Source organism: Psammomys obesus, unplaced genomic scaffold (assembly GCF_907164565.1).
Source record: "Psammomys obesus unplaced genomic scaffold, mPsaObe1.curated_primary_1811, whole genome shotgun sequence".
NCBI classification, from domain to species: domain Eukaryota; kingdom Metazoa; phylum Chordata; class Mammalia; order Rodentia; family Muridae; genus Psammomys; species Psammomys obesus.
Window position 1 is genome coordinate 20,042,769 of NW_026585644.1, and position 14,827 is coordinate 20,057,595.

Below are 14,827 nucleotides of genomic sequence, written 5' to 3' on the forward strand. Positions count from 1 at the left end.
TAAGGAAGAGAAGGTACCAAAATGAAGTCTAAACTCCCACAGAAATCACAGTGTTAAGGTAGTCCCTACCTGTGCTTACATGTTACAGCTAAAAGGGAGGCTGAGGGGGGCATCTAACCTCAGAGGCAGCTCAAGCCAGCCTCAAATAAGAGCCTGCGTTCTAAGGAAAGGAGAGAAGCCAAAGAACACAGTGGGACTCATGCAGCTGTAGCTTGCACTCACCCACCTGGTCGGAGAGCAGAGAGGATGAAGAACAAGCTGCCAGACAAGGAGTCTCCTGGGAATCCCCAAAGCTCAGCCCCAGGCCACAAGGCCAAGTCCTCACTCCAGTCCTGCATGCTCTCAAGGTGCGCAGGGGCTCGGGGCAGTATGCATACCACACTGGCTCTCTGCTGCCTGCCCTCCGCAGATGAGGGCACAGGGCTGGGGAGGACCCCAGAGTCTTCGTAAATCTGGGAAAACTAGGCACATCTCCCCACCTCAGGACAATACTAAACCTGTGCTAACTTTTATTATTTTATGGCTAGTCCCGGTCTACTGTCAACTCAGAAAAGACAGGCAGGAAACAGCCACATGTCAGTATGTACACTCCCATAATGCCATGTGAAATACAAAAAGAAGTTACTTCTAGAATTAAAAAAACTCTTGACCCAGAAAAAACGTACAAAATCAAGCAATTCAGGAGGTTCACATTTTCAGAACACCCAGGCCATAAAGGGTGTGTGTATCTGAAAAGCCATCAAGTATCTGAAAGGTGTCACTTTAAGAAAGCAATGCATGCTGTTTCACAGCAAAATGGTGGAGTAATGAGGGGTGCTTGGGCCACAGTGGGCACAGGGTCAGTGATACAAAAAGAGTGCTGGGTTCAGAGAATAATGCTGAACAAAGCGTTCATATTCTCTGGTCACTGACCACACAGAGGGCTAGTAGAGATGCACTTCTGAGCATCGAAAGCTCACAGTGGGTTAACCCAAATGCCAGCTTCCCTGCCATATGCAGATGGTCCTGACCTAAAGAAGCAAACTGTTCCTGAGCACAGAAATAAGGTCAGCATAAAATAAATGCAGACAAAAGTAAAAAAATAAGACCAGAATAAACCTAGCCGGTACAGGAAAAAAATCCCACAACTTTTTAAGCAACAAAAGGCTTAAGTAAATTATAACACAGAATATGTAGCCATTTAAATACACAGAATTTAACAACCTGGGAAACTACCACTGTTATCTTCTAGAACCAGGACAGTTCGGCATATACACGGTGATCTCGCTAGTAGAGTGTATAACTTCAAGAGGATTAACACAGGGAGGAAATAGGTCCAATACTAATGCTTTCCCCTATAAAAGATTATAGGAGTGTGGCTTTCAACTTGACTTTTTTTTTTTTCTATTTTCCAAAGTTCCTATATTGAGCACATTTTATCTCAAAAGCAAGGGGTGGGGAAACCCAATAACAAAAAGATACAAATTACTACCAATGAAATGCAAAGCAACTTACTGATACTTTCTCTGCCTTAGGACATCTTACCTTAACTTTCTTTTTCAGTGTAGACTTTTGTTTCTCCTCTTCCTCTTCAATTAATTTAAGTGCCAGCTCCTTGTTAACTTTCGGCAGTTTCTGGTAAACAGATGGTAATAAGATGCATTGAAATGAACACACTCTGCACCAAAGGCTAGCAGCTCTGTGGGTAATGTAAGTTCACAAGGGCAGCTCATTCTGCTTCTTAGTGTATCACCCACGGGAGGAGAGAAGGACACAAAGAACAGCAGCAGGCGTGCCAAATGGCGCAGAATTGTGGGCATGGTCTGTCACTGGCATGTGCTCTCTCCATGCCTCTTCCTACCTCACTGGGAAGGGGACTGGAACCCTTAGAATTGCGGCTGAAAGCTCACTACAGTGCTTCCTGATCCCTGACGGGCAAATTCCTAGAGAATTCTGGATGGGAGCTTAAGGACTCTGGGATAAGCGACAGGCTACCCACTGTCTTCTTTCATATCATGGTCCATTAATGTACTAAGTAAAACATAACCGTGATAGGCACACGCACACTCACAATCTCTGCTATTATAAATTTTCAATAAACTGTGGAAAATGGAACAAGTATTGAAGTAATCTCAGGAAAGTCACTAGTTTTTTTGTTGTTGGTTGTTACTGAGAGTGTGTATATTACATATATTCAGTTATAAACATCTTATCACTCAGTGATTTGACTTAATGGATAGGGTGCCAAAGAGGCAGGAAGGCGGGAGCAGGCAGACAGGAAGCTCTTCCCTGTCTACTCATGGTATGGCTGGAATCACCCAATAGCAGTTCTTTACCATAGGAACAGCGGGTGGCTCTGGAAGCAGTGGTGGACACCAGACTATAGTTTTCAACACACCCAGGACCATCCTCAAATCCCAAGAGCACAGGCTGCAGCCCCTTAGGAGTCTGGGTCCTCCTCAGCCCACACCTTTCTTGCTGCGTGGATCTGAGTTACCATCCCTCTTTTCCCCACCTCAGTGTTTCTGTCTTTTGGGTGGACACTAAAATCTCTCCATTAATACAATTGGTGTTGTTTGTTTGTTTCCTGCCTCTGTCTACTGAGTATCCTGGGATGCAGAGAACCTGAGAACCAACCACACTAGGATGAGAAGGAGACAAGTAGATCTCTAACAAGGAGACAAGTAGATCTCTAACATCTATCAAACTGAAAACCTCTGGAAATTGCCATTAGATGTTATCTGTGAAGCCCACAGCAGTAGCTGTAGATCATAGCCCTGTATGTATTGGTCTTTTGATTAAAATCAAGTCTGTATTCCCCAAACACCTGAACACCCACCGTCATGACAAAACATACCAACAAAGCAAAAGATGTAAACTAAAAGATGGAGAACTATGGACCCAATGGCAGACTTCTTCAGAATAACACTCAAAATGAAGATTAACTATTTTCCTCTGGTAAACTCAATGCTGAGTAGAATCGTTACCTTTAATTGGACTCTCTGTGCACGTGTTTCTTCTATCTTCTGTCGAATTTTATCTTTCCTATATTCTTCATAAGCAAATGGATTTACCATCAATTTTACCTTTTCAAAACAAAACAATGAAATTAATGAGAATTAGTATTTGGTAGCATGTATATACCACGATTACTGTATAAAAAAAGCAGGCCCCTCACATGCAGAAGTGTGCTTGATGAAGGCAAAAGCAAAGCAGAGGCAGCTATGGATGTTCTCCATTGCCTGAAATAGCTGTTGCCTGTACTTACTTTGTGGTATAGTCTGATATCCATGAAAAACCCGTGCATATACGCGCGGAGGAAAGGCGATCCAATGAGATGCGTGAGTCCTGCCAAAGTTAATCAGAAGAGGGTAGATTCCAAGAAGTCGTCATTAAGATTTAAGGTTTTCTTTCTTTTCTAACCTTCATTTTTGCTTTATGTGTAGTGTTTTGCCTGCATGTGTGGGTGTACCGCAAGCGTGCCGTGGCCCTGGAGGCCAGAAGAGGGCGTTGATCCCCTGTGACTGGAGTACAGAAGGTTGTGAGCAGGCACATGTGCTGGGGATTGAACCTGGAGAGCAGCCAGTGCTCCTACCTATAAAGCTGTCTCTCCAGGCTTTAAAATTTTTCGTAAACAACACTTTAATTATGATACAGTTTTCTTCAGAATAAAATAGTTGAGGACTGTTAATCTTGACTATTCCGAGAGGTACACCTCTTGCCAGCCTTTTATTTCTTATTCTGAGATACAGTCTTATTAAACATCCCAGGCAGGCTTTGAACTTGTAATCTTCCTGTCTCAGTCTTTCGAGTGAGTGACACTATTGGCCATCAGGCTATTTCACTATTGTTCTGAGGGATATAGATGTCTGGACTGACTTCCATATTTAGACCTGGAAATTAGACTAGGGGAAAAAAACATAGCAGTTTAAAGTAGTATGCATTTTGGAACAACAAAAAGTGGCAAAATTAAACTTAGGGTGCTTTTTTATTGTAACTATAAGAATTAATCAGAAAATAGACTTCAATAGGTTAATGCAATTACCAGGATGGACTTTTGCAGTGGAGCCATAACTGTAATGCAATGTAAAAGCACACAACTTATTTATGTGTTTGCACAGACTTTGCATCTAAAATCTCCTCAGAGTATTCTTAATGATGTAATGTGGTAGGTCTTTAGGGAATTGGGGATCTTGATCTTTAGTGATGGGTCTTACTCCAGGTCTAAAGGCCATGAATGTGCCCAGGCCCAGACTATAAAATCTAAGCACCTTGATCCAAAATAAAGCTCTTTGATTGAGTCAGGTATTTGCTACAGTGATGGAAAGCTGTGTATCCTTAATTTAAACATTCAGGCTAGAAACCCTGAAACATCTGAGTGTCAAGTCAGTGCTCAGAGTTCTGAACTTTGGGGCACTTCAGATTTCAGGTTGGAATGTTTAGCCTGCATTAAGGGTCTTTTTCTATTGGAAGGTTTGAATCCTAAGTTCTGTATTAGGTCCTTTATGCAAGATCCAAGAACCATCTGCTTACAGTCTGAGAAATTTCAGAGTTCTCACACTTAAATTTCTCTCAAACCCACCCTCTGCTCACACAGCTCTGAGAAACACCACAGTCTGGGGACAGACTGTCAGTGTGCTAAAAGGGAGTCTCTCGTCTCTCCCAGCTAAGGCACAGAGAGCTTTAGCCAGTTGAACTTACCAAAGCTTCTCTGAGAAGAGATTATAAATTTGATCCATTAGAACATTTTGATATCTGCTTTGGCAGAAAATGGACATTTAGAAAATCAGGTACAAATGGCTCAGTTGATTCTAATGTTCAAAACTCATAAAAGTGAAAATATGACAGTTTCATAAACATTTTATCATATCTTACCTAAATTTTCAAGGTCTTTCTTGGTGACAAATTTGTAATCATCATAAACTGTGCTCTCTGGGTTTTCCTCTAACTCTTCCGTCAAGTTGTCCAGGAAGGAACACCACCTGGGAGCAGGACCCAGAACCTGGCGAGATAGTAAAAGGCCAACCACATTTCACCTTCCCATCAGAGTTCTTTAATCACAGTTGCAAGGATTTGTTTCAACCAGAAGAAAGATAACTACAAAATGTGTAAACATGGCAGGGAATATAATGGAAAAGGAATAAACAAAGCAGAAGAATTTGGACTTGAAAGGAAAAACATGCCAAGAATTTCAGTTACATTAGAACTATCAAAATGCAGACAAGACATTCAGATTCTTATAATAACTTCTGTCCGTTTGGCTGTCATGTCCCTCATTCAAAACAGTGCTGCAATTCTACAACATATATTTAGTATCAGGATTTTTAAGAAGCTTGTCAACCCCAACAAAAAAGTAAGAAAATTACCCCCTTTAAAGATTTCTCACAAATTACTTGATAATTCCATTCTATTTTATGTGGCCCACTAATTACTGATAAAGTGCTTAGCCCACACAAGCATAAGGATCTGAGTTTGATCCTCAGAACCCATGTTAAAAAAGCCAGGTGTGGTAGCACATGCTTACAAGTCCAACACTCAGGAAATGGAGAGAGGCAGACCCCTGCAATCACTGTCTGGACAGCCGAACCTAGTCTCTGAGCCCCAAGCCAAGAACAAGTGTATCTCCAAACAAAACAAAAGATGGGTGGAACTTAAGGATCTGTATCTGAGGTTGACCTCTGGATTTTACACATATGCACACACATGTGTATTCAGCCCCCTCCAACACATACAAAACTAAATTCTAGATTATACTTAATAGCAATGTATTATACGCTCAAAAATAATTGAGAGCTTAAGAGATTTTAAATATTCTCCTAAAAACTGTATGGGTCTAGCTAGTCTTTAATAAAGAGTATAGAATGTACAAAGAATGTTATATATAATTAATACACCATACATTTTTCAGTTTTCAATGAAAATTTAACATTTTTTTCCCCCACAGACTCCTTCAGACCTAAGGCCTGGCCCATTAGGCAGCCAATGAAATGCTAGACCACTGCACAGAGCTTACAGCAAGTTACCACAACAAACCCCACTCTTCCCCACAATACTGTGATTGCCAGGTAGCCTTTTTGTTAACAGTATCTTTCCCTGCACCACGCCACACCCATTGAGGTCAGTGCTTATTTCAAGGGAAATTTGCTCATTCCCTGAGGATACTACAGACAAGAGAACCCCAGGTCAGCATAATGGGACTCCCAATGATAGCTTACCTGTTTACTTCAGTGGTAATTACACAGGGGAGGGGGAACAGTTGAACCTTTTTTGAGAAAGTAGGAGGAAAATGCATAGCAAAGAAAAATGGCCCCTGTTAACACCTTCTTCAATTAAAGGGAAAGGGGGGGGAAGAGCCAAACCACTACTGAAGAGGCTGTGGGGCTACGAACATGAGCATAGAGGAACCTTACCCATCAGTTTCCTAGCACCACAATTTATCCTACTTCAAATGCTAAGTGAAATGGTTTGACTCAAACATAGACAAACTTTCAAGAAATGCAAGGCATTTTAAAAAATTCATAAGGACCCTCTTAAACTGCTGTGGTTTTAGGTAATTGTGGGGTGTTGGGGTAGCAACTTGAAATCAACAGACACCTATACTCAACATTACAATATATAAAGCACTCTTTGACCATGATCCCTCTGAAGTTTGAACTCTACTCCCAGAAAAAAGACACAGATGGTGTGAACCTAAGTGTACACACACACACACACACACACATTTGACTGCACCACATGAAACCAAAGCAATGAACCAAGTCCCAAAAGGAAATGCATCTGCAGGGACTTCAGCTGACATAAACAAGGTGACAAGTTAGAAAGCTCAGGGTCCCCTGGGAGAGCAGCCAAGAGCTTCTGCACTTGCAAGCACAGGGACCTGGAAACCTGGAGGAGCAAAGCTTTCCCCAGCAATTCTTTCTTCTTTCAGATACAAGAGAAGCACTCCACAGTTACTTTTCTACAACACAAGGCCCCAGATCCCAAGATGGGAGGCCCTCCTCAGTTGTTGCTGCTGTATCTAGACTGCACTTAGGACAGACAGTCTTCTAAGCTGCAGGAAGCATGTACAGATTTTATACCCATGGACGTAACAATTTAAAATGTCTTTGGAAAACTATTTCTCACTATCACCTGTAAGATCACTTTTGGGTGAACACCAGATCTGTTCTGACTCCAGTGCAAGGGACTGTCATGCATGGTACAGCAAAACAACACAAGGTTGTACCCTGGTATCACCAGGAGACCAGTCCCTAACACTCATGCCTACAGCAAAAGGTGCAGGTGCTGAGGAGACAGCCCAGCTTCTGCTTGTAAACTATATGTTTTAAATCACAGTACAAGACTGGCTGAGCAGATATGTGGCCTAGGTTTAATCCTCATCACTGTAAATATACACGTTTAAAAAAAGTTGTCTTAAAAGCTAATAAGTGCCATGTAAATAACTATTATACCAAGTTGCTTAGGACAAAGTGATCCCTCAAAGCTCCCAAATCAAAAAACCCAAGTGTTGTTAAGTTTCCTCTGAGGCGTAAACATTCTACCTTGCAGGGAAGCTCTACAACTCAAAAGAGTTTCAAGAAATCCCTGAAACAAACCAGATTCACTAAGCCTTCCCTGCCAGAGTAAGCAATAGAAGCAGAGAGTCCCTCTCAGACAAGCTGAGCTGCAAAGAAGATCCTCACACAAGCTGCAAAGAAGACTGAGACCAGACCAGCTACCTGGGAAGAGATTTAGACCTGGGACAGTCATCCTTCAACCTGTTAAGCTACCTGCAACCTGGCTCTTGGTTCCCAGCTTTTGTGAGCTGTCACCGTGCTGGGGTGGGCTTTGGTGATGCAACTGTCTTGAGTTGTTTCTGTTCCTGTAGGTAACCCCAATAAAACTCATGGTTCACCAAGTTGGACCTTGATGGTATTTGTACCTTGGTCTGTTGTGGGATACCTGGCTAGGTAAGTAGACATGTGTGTTGCATCTCCCCAGGAAAGGTTTTATCATACAACACCACGTCTGTATACAGTCAGTATGTAGATCCTATTTTTGCATGTATTTTCAATCTGTAGCTCATTGACTGCAGGAGAAAGAACTACAGATGAGGCCAGATGGAGTCCTTGAAGGACTAAGAAAAGAATGGATTTCATGCTCTAACTTCCTATAGGGATGGTGGTAGAAATACCAACATGTCAGACCAGATGTAAGTCTACAGTTTTCTATAGTCTTCTTTAAAAGAATTATTATTACATGTGTTTATTAGCATGTATGTGTGGAAGGGGCAGGTTGTCATACGGAGGTCAAAGGGCAACCAGCAGGAAATGGCTCTCTTCTTCATCATGTGTGTCCCAGGGATCAAACTCAGGTCATGAGGCTTAGTGGCAGGCATGTGCCTTTACCTGCTGAGCCACCTTACAGGACCTCAGGTGTCTTTTAGACTGTCTTGTGACTATTCTTCTGATTCGTTACTTGGATTTCCATGAAATTGTTTAATTTGTCTCTCAGGAGACAGGCGTACTTATAGTAAAGAATCTCTACAACCAGATTCATGGCCATTAAATTTTATAGGAGGAAATATTTCCACAAAAACCAAAATTAAGCCTAGTGGTGACCTTATTGAACACATTTCCTACTTCCTTTCCAGAGAGATCTCACAGCCACTGTAGGAAGTGGGACTTACTAAAGGTATTACCTGTGTGCTTCTCCACGCCAGAGCTTTGCTCACAGACCTACCAGTAAGCTGCAAAAACTGTGGTCACGAACCTGCTGTGCTTACGATGACTGCATATTACCATGTCAGAGTCCCTTGCTGTCTTCCAAGGCATAATGTTATATGTCAGTTAATCTTAAAGACACACTAATTTACTTAAGTTTTTGTTTTGACAACTGGAGGAAAACTTCTGTAACAACTGGCGGGCTGTTACCTTTCCGTCAACCATGTCATGTTCCCTGAGCTAGGAGCTGCACTCAACACATTTCAGATCTTGAGGATAAGATGGTGTGATGGGAAAAGGTGCCTGCTGCCTAGCCTGGCAGCCTGAGTTCAACCCTTGGGACCTACATGGTGGAAAAAGTTGTCCTCCGACCTGTACATCCAAGGAGCCATACACATACACACTACACAAATAAATAAAAAAGAACTATATTTGCTGACTACCAGCAATGCCAAGGTGGACTATAGAATAATCTTACCACTTGGCAGCCACATGAGGTAACTATTAAGTTAGTTTAACTGTTTTCAGGACATTCTAAAACCAGATAGAAATATAAGTTCTGGGATTAGAGCAATAAAACACCACCATTCCTAGTTAGTCCCTTGAATGTCAGAGGCCAAGCATGCACTGTTGTGCTTCCACCTCAGTGACCACTCCAGTGACCACACCAGCACTAGTGACCACTCTAAGGGGTAAGGGCTGACCCCTGTGGGCTTAAACCAAACAGCAAGCTGCTGGTCTCACTGAGAAGCATTCGTCTTGATCAGAAATAACCAGACCCAGGCTTTATAGCACAGAATTTTTGGCATCTTAAAAAATAATGATAGAGTAAACATTCCACAGGTTCTATGAAATCTCTGGTGGAATCTGGGTTAGAGGCCCATTATTAAAACCATTAAGAGTGTCTACAGAGAATCACATATATTCATATCACTGATCTAGGGCAACAAAGAGCCTCATTAATGTCAATCCAGTCAAGCTCGAGTCCTAAGGAGTCAGGTCAGTTATAAAAAAGAAAAAGTAGGGTTTTAAAAAATATAAAAATCAGAGATGATGGCACTGTATAATAGAAATGTAAATACTAAATATAGCTTCCTGTAGCAAATGTATACCAAACTTAGCTAAGCTATAATATAATATTGTGGACCACTATTTTGATTCATAATAATTTCTATGCTTGCACAGCATGCATCTTTAGGGAGAGAACATATTTTTGTAAAGTAAGATGTTCAACTCTAAGACAAACGCAAAAGAAAACTTCCTTCTACAACTAACTCCATGTTGGCTAAAGACCCACTAGCACCGGCATGCATTTTCCAATTCTGACAGCTGAGGCTTACTAATGAATGATCACAGACTGGGTGAGCCAAAGGGAGGGGCTGTCTTTGAGCATGTAATTGCATTTGCAGCATAATGAGCTGCCTAATTGCACATCCAAGTTTACATGCATTAGCCTGAGTAATTATGAGTCATTCAAAGATGCATTGCTCTACTCTAGCCTTTTGTCCCCTGTTCCTAAAACTCAGATTAGCATCACTACAATTTAATCTCAGTGCTTAAGACATGTTTTATTTTGGGAGAACAATTTGAACCCAAGCTGGTCTCGGATTACCTGGAACTCCTAATCATCCCACCTCTGCCTTTCAAGCGCTGGGATCACAGACCTGCACCATCACCAGCAAGGTTCACTTCTGAAAAGGAGAAAAATTATCTTCTATGATTTCACTCTGACTTAGTTTAGACACTGAAATAATAAGGAAAATGAGGCCAAATGAAACAAACTGTTTACAGTGCTTTTTCCCTGTCAACTGATCAAGGAACAGTTGTCTATGCAAGGTTCAGAAAGTAAAAATAAGCATAGGACAGCATGTCTACACTTAAGATCCAGCGGAGACTGGACATCCCAAGCAAACAGTTAAATACAAAATTAAAACCAATATTAAGAACTGTAGCGAACTTTCAGCTACTAGTGGCAGCTTCCACCCCCAAGCCTCGTTAAAATGACAGTGAACAAATATAAAAAGGACCTACGTGTGAAGGACAGAGGGGGCACACTGGTGTAGGAGAGCACACTTAGTCAGCAAATGCACACACAGAGGTGGGCAGCAGTGAGAAGCGGGAGACAGTCCCTCACAGGACATCTTTGGCAGTCCGTTTTCATTTAAGATCGGGGCAGTGGAGTGCTACCTGTAGACCCTGGGTGAGAGTGAGGCAGTGCAGTGGGCTGCACCTGGGGTCCTGTGAGAGTGAGGCAGACACTCTCTGGAGGAGAAATCCAAGCTGCGCTACATGGTATGGAGCTACAGAAAAGAAAGGATTAAGTGACTCCAGCTGTGGGGTAAAATGACAACTGGTCTAGATGTCAGATCCTGGGCTCCCCTTTTCTAATCCCTTGAATGCCAGAAGCCAAGTGTGTACTGTTGTGTTTTTATCTCAGGAAGAACCCAGGGAATATTCTCCGAAGAAAACCAAAGGTCCTGGAAGATCCTGAGGTACTGGTATCTGGAAACAGTGGCTCAAAGGGTCAATAGGAAAACTTCCGGGGGGGCAAGACAAGAGGCACAGGGATTCTCAGGCAGCAGCCCACTATCACAGGATCCCCAGGCGCAGCCCACTGCCTCACTCTCACAGCATCTACAGGCAGCACTCCACTGTCTCATTCTTAAACAAGAATAGACTGCCAAAGATGTCCTTATGCAACCAAGACCATCAAGCAAAACCATCTTCCACGGTAGAGAAAGTGAGCAGAGCTAAGCAAAAACTCTGCCTTCCAGGAGCTGTAATTTCGTTGAGAACCATGGAGGAAAAAGTTATTCTGTAACAGACACTGTGAGGAAAGTGGTGGAAAAACCTGACGATGAAGAGGTAGGCAGGCCCGCCCTTACTGAAGTGACTGGACAGAGACCCAGACAGGGAGAGGGTGCAGAGCACAGCTGGCAACTGCAGAGGCTGTGTGGTCAGAACTGCTTGACTTGCGTGAGGTCAGCAAGAAGACCTGCCGGTACAGCCAGAAGGGTTCTTCTTATAGGCCACTCACCTCTCTTTTCCTAAGCGAGACAGAAGCCATCAGAGGGCTCTGGCACAGGACTGACATGAGCGGACTTGCATGTACAGCACCACTCTGCTAGAGGCTGGAAGACTTGCTGGTTCCAGGTTAAAGAAATCTCTGTTCAATCATTAACTGATGATTAAGCAAGGCAAACAGAGACTTCTGTGGCTCACTGTGGCAAAGAAGTCAGACGTTATAGTTGGTCCAGGAGCCCTATCACACAAACAACAGCAAACTCTGGACGGGGGAAGCTGAGTTCCACAATTCCCACATTATCTTTAAAGTTTCTAGTTTTCTACAACAACAAAATGACAAGATATTGGGGGGGGCACAATGTGCTGAAGATGGAAGAATAGAAACTGCCTTTAGAAACAGCTTCCTGCATAAAGTCATAAAGATAGTCAACGACTGACAAATGGAGGGTGAGTGCTGTACACACAGAATGAACAATAGCTATCACTCGGGAGAGAGGGGAAAAATGAGCACAGAGTAACTTACCAATACATGCCACAGCATGGACAGACCCTGAAAATGGGTTAAAACCAAACCATCTCTTATACCATTCCATTTACAAAAATGTTCAGAAACAGCTCTACAGTGATAGAAAGGCGACAAGCGGTTGGTGGGCCTGTGGGTGGGAGAGGAGAGAGACAGCAGGGAGCTTCCTTTTGGTGTGAAATACCCTAGAGTTAGACAGTGGTGACAACTGCATTATTCTGACTATATGAGAAGCCACTACATTATACCCTTTAAAGGGCAAACTCTATAAAGTTCTCAACAAAGTTGTGTTTTTGTTTTGTATCTAATTAAGGACTATATGGCACAATTATCTAGAAGACTCTCCTCTACCATTCCTGCCTCTCAGATGTCGACATTCTCCAGGGGCTCAGGCCAGCTTAACTGTCCAGGTTTCCTATCCTGAATCTCGCCTCTTGTAATGAAATTATGCAGACTGCTCCTCATAATCAGATCCAGTTAACAGGAATCTCAGGGCGAATGCCAGGAGTACCACTGAAACACTTTCTGCTTTAGGTGTTCAGCTTCATGGGACTTATATTTACATCTACCTTTATGTCTTTTCATTTGTCTTCAAATTATGATATTAAATTGAGTGGGAGGAAACAAGCTGGTTCTGGGGCCAACTTCCAGGAGTCATTCCTGGCAAAGCTGACCCACAGAGGAGGCCAGAGAGACCCAAGGACGTTCAAGGCCTCACCCTACACCTGAGATGTCTCAGCCTAGAGAATAGTTTCCTAGCTTATCAGATGAAAGGACACAAAATCAGTCTAGCCTTTTCCTTTCTAATTTTCACATTATTGAAGGCTTGGACTTTGTCAAGGAAGCTGTTAAAAAAAAATTGCTGCAGTCTGCTCTAGTGTAGTGTTAAGTACCAAACAGCATTCAGAACATGTGAGTTCAGCAAGGACCAAGGTTCCTGCTAAACAAGAATGTGGGGAAGCAGAAGGACACTCAAGTGAACACTTAGTTTGCTAGAATAAATGGCTTATTAAAAAACATGAAATGCTGTGCGTTGGGGCGGACGCCTTTAGTACCAGTGCTTGGAAGGAAGAGGCAGGCAGTTATGTGTGAGTTCAAGGCCAGCCTGGCCTGCAAAGAGAGAGAGAGAGTTCCAGGGTAGCCAGGGCTACACGGAAATGCCTTCATCAAATGATCTCTGTCTCAGGTATTTAAAGTTAGATATATTTAGGACCAGGCATGGTGGCACAGGTGTTTAATCCCAGCACTCAGGAGACAGAGGCAGAGGCAAGCAGATCTCTGTGAGTTTGGGGCCAGCCTGGTCTACACAGGGAGAGTTCCAAAACACCAAGGGTTAAATAAAGACCTTGTCACAAAACAGCAACAAAAAACAACAAAAAACCAAAATCAGAGAGATTCAAACCTAACTCATGAGGTAAAAATGAAAAGTTTTGCATCTTTATCTGCTTTACATTAGAAAAATATGAATGGCATATAGCTTGTTAAATTAATTAAGTGTGGTGGGGTGTTGCACACATGAGTATAGTGTTTTAGAGGCTAGAAGGAAGCCTCAGAGCCTCTGGAGCTGGAGGTACAGGTGATCATGAGCTGCCCTATGTGGGTGCTGGGAAACAAATGGAGATCCTCTGGAAGAACAGCATGGCTTGTAACTGTCAACCCATCTCTCCAGCCCCACAAACGGCATATTAAACAGCATGCACACTCCTCAGCCTCCATTTTTCTTCAACATTGATGGAGAGACCAGACAAGGGGGAGGAAGGTAATGTTAACATGGCCTCATTCACTGTTAGCTAAGTAAGAACAGATCTTTTAAAGGTCTCCTGTCCACTCTTTCCCAAGGAGCCTGGCCGTGCACCTTGGCTACAGACTACAATTTGATGTTTATCACCATACTGCACTTGAATTCCAGAGCATTTCCTAGAGTTCACACCCAGAGCCTGCAGTAACAAGATGCTGAGCGCTGAGTGCTGTCCTCTGCTGGAAGCCTTTTCCTCCTACACTTTCCTAACTGCTCCAATTCAACCTTCCAAGCCCTGTGAACAGGAGAGGCACCAGGCCAACTTTACTGCCAGGAATGGCGTTATCTCTTTGATCATGCACCTGGAAGTGAGCACTCCCCACGATCTCGCTCTGTTGTTGTATTCTGCCAAGAATCACAGATGGTTTAGTATGTTGTCCTTGGTTGTCAGCACACCAGTTGCTTCCGTTCTACCTGACTTCCTTGCCAACAAAGGATATGCTAATAAGTTTTCTTTGTGCTTTCCGAAACTATTCTGAAGTTTATGTAAAACCAAGGGTACTATAATAAACAAAAACACCAGGGAAGGAAACTTCACAAAAACAAAGGAAGAATAAAACTATTAGAAATTCTAAGGCACTTTCTCAAAGTTGTACATTTTAACAGTGCTATCCTAGGAAGGTCAAAAAGTCTTGCCACTTTAGTGGCTACTCATTAACTCCAAGGGACATGGATGGGGAAATCTGGAAGAAGGCATTCTAAACCCACATAAATGTCCTCCAAACAAAGCCAAAGGAAAAATGGGGATTAAAATAATAATAATAATAATAATAATAATAATAATAATAATAATAATAATAA

The 14,827-nt window shown here is 42.6% G+C and overlaps 1 protein-coding gene across 1 annotated transcript in view; it reads right to left on the reverse strand.

The window, feature by feature from the left end:
• Nol10 (nucleolar protein 10) overlaps positions 1-14,827 on the reverse strand; it is an 85,159-nt gene that overhangs the window by 23,539 nt on the left and 46,793 nt on the right. Inside the window, exons 14-17 of the mRNA XM_055625403.1 lie at positions 4,855-4,981; positions 3,248-3,327; positions 2,967-3,065; positions 1,525-1,614 (exon numbers count right to left, since the gene is read on the reverse strand). Coding sequence (XP_055481378.1) covers positions 1,525-1,614; positions 2,967-3,065; positions 3,248-3,327; positions 4,855-4,981 — 396 coding nt within the window. The remainder of the gene's footprint in view (positions 1-1,524; positions 1,615-2,966; positions 3,066-3,247; positions 3,328-4,854; positions 4,982-14,827) is intronic.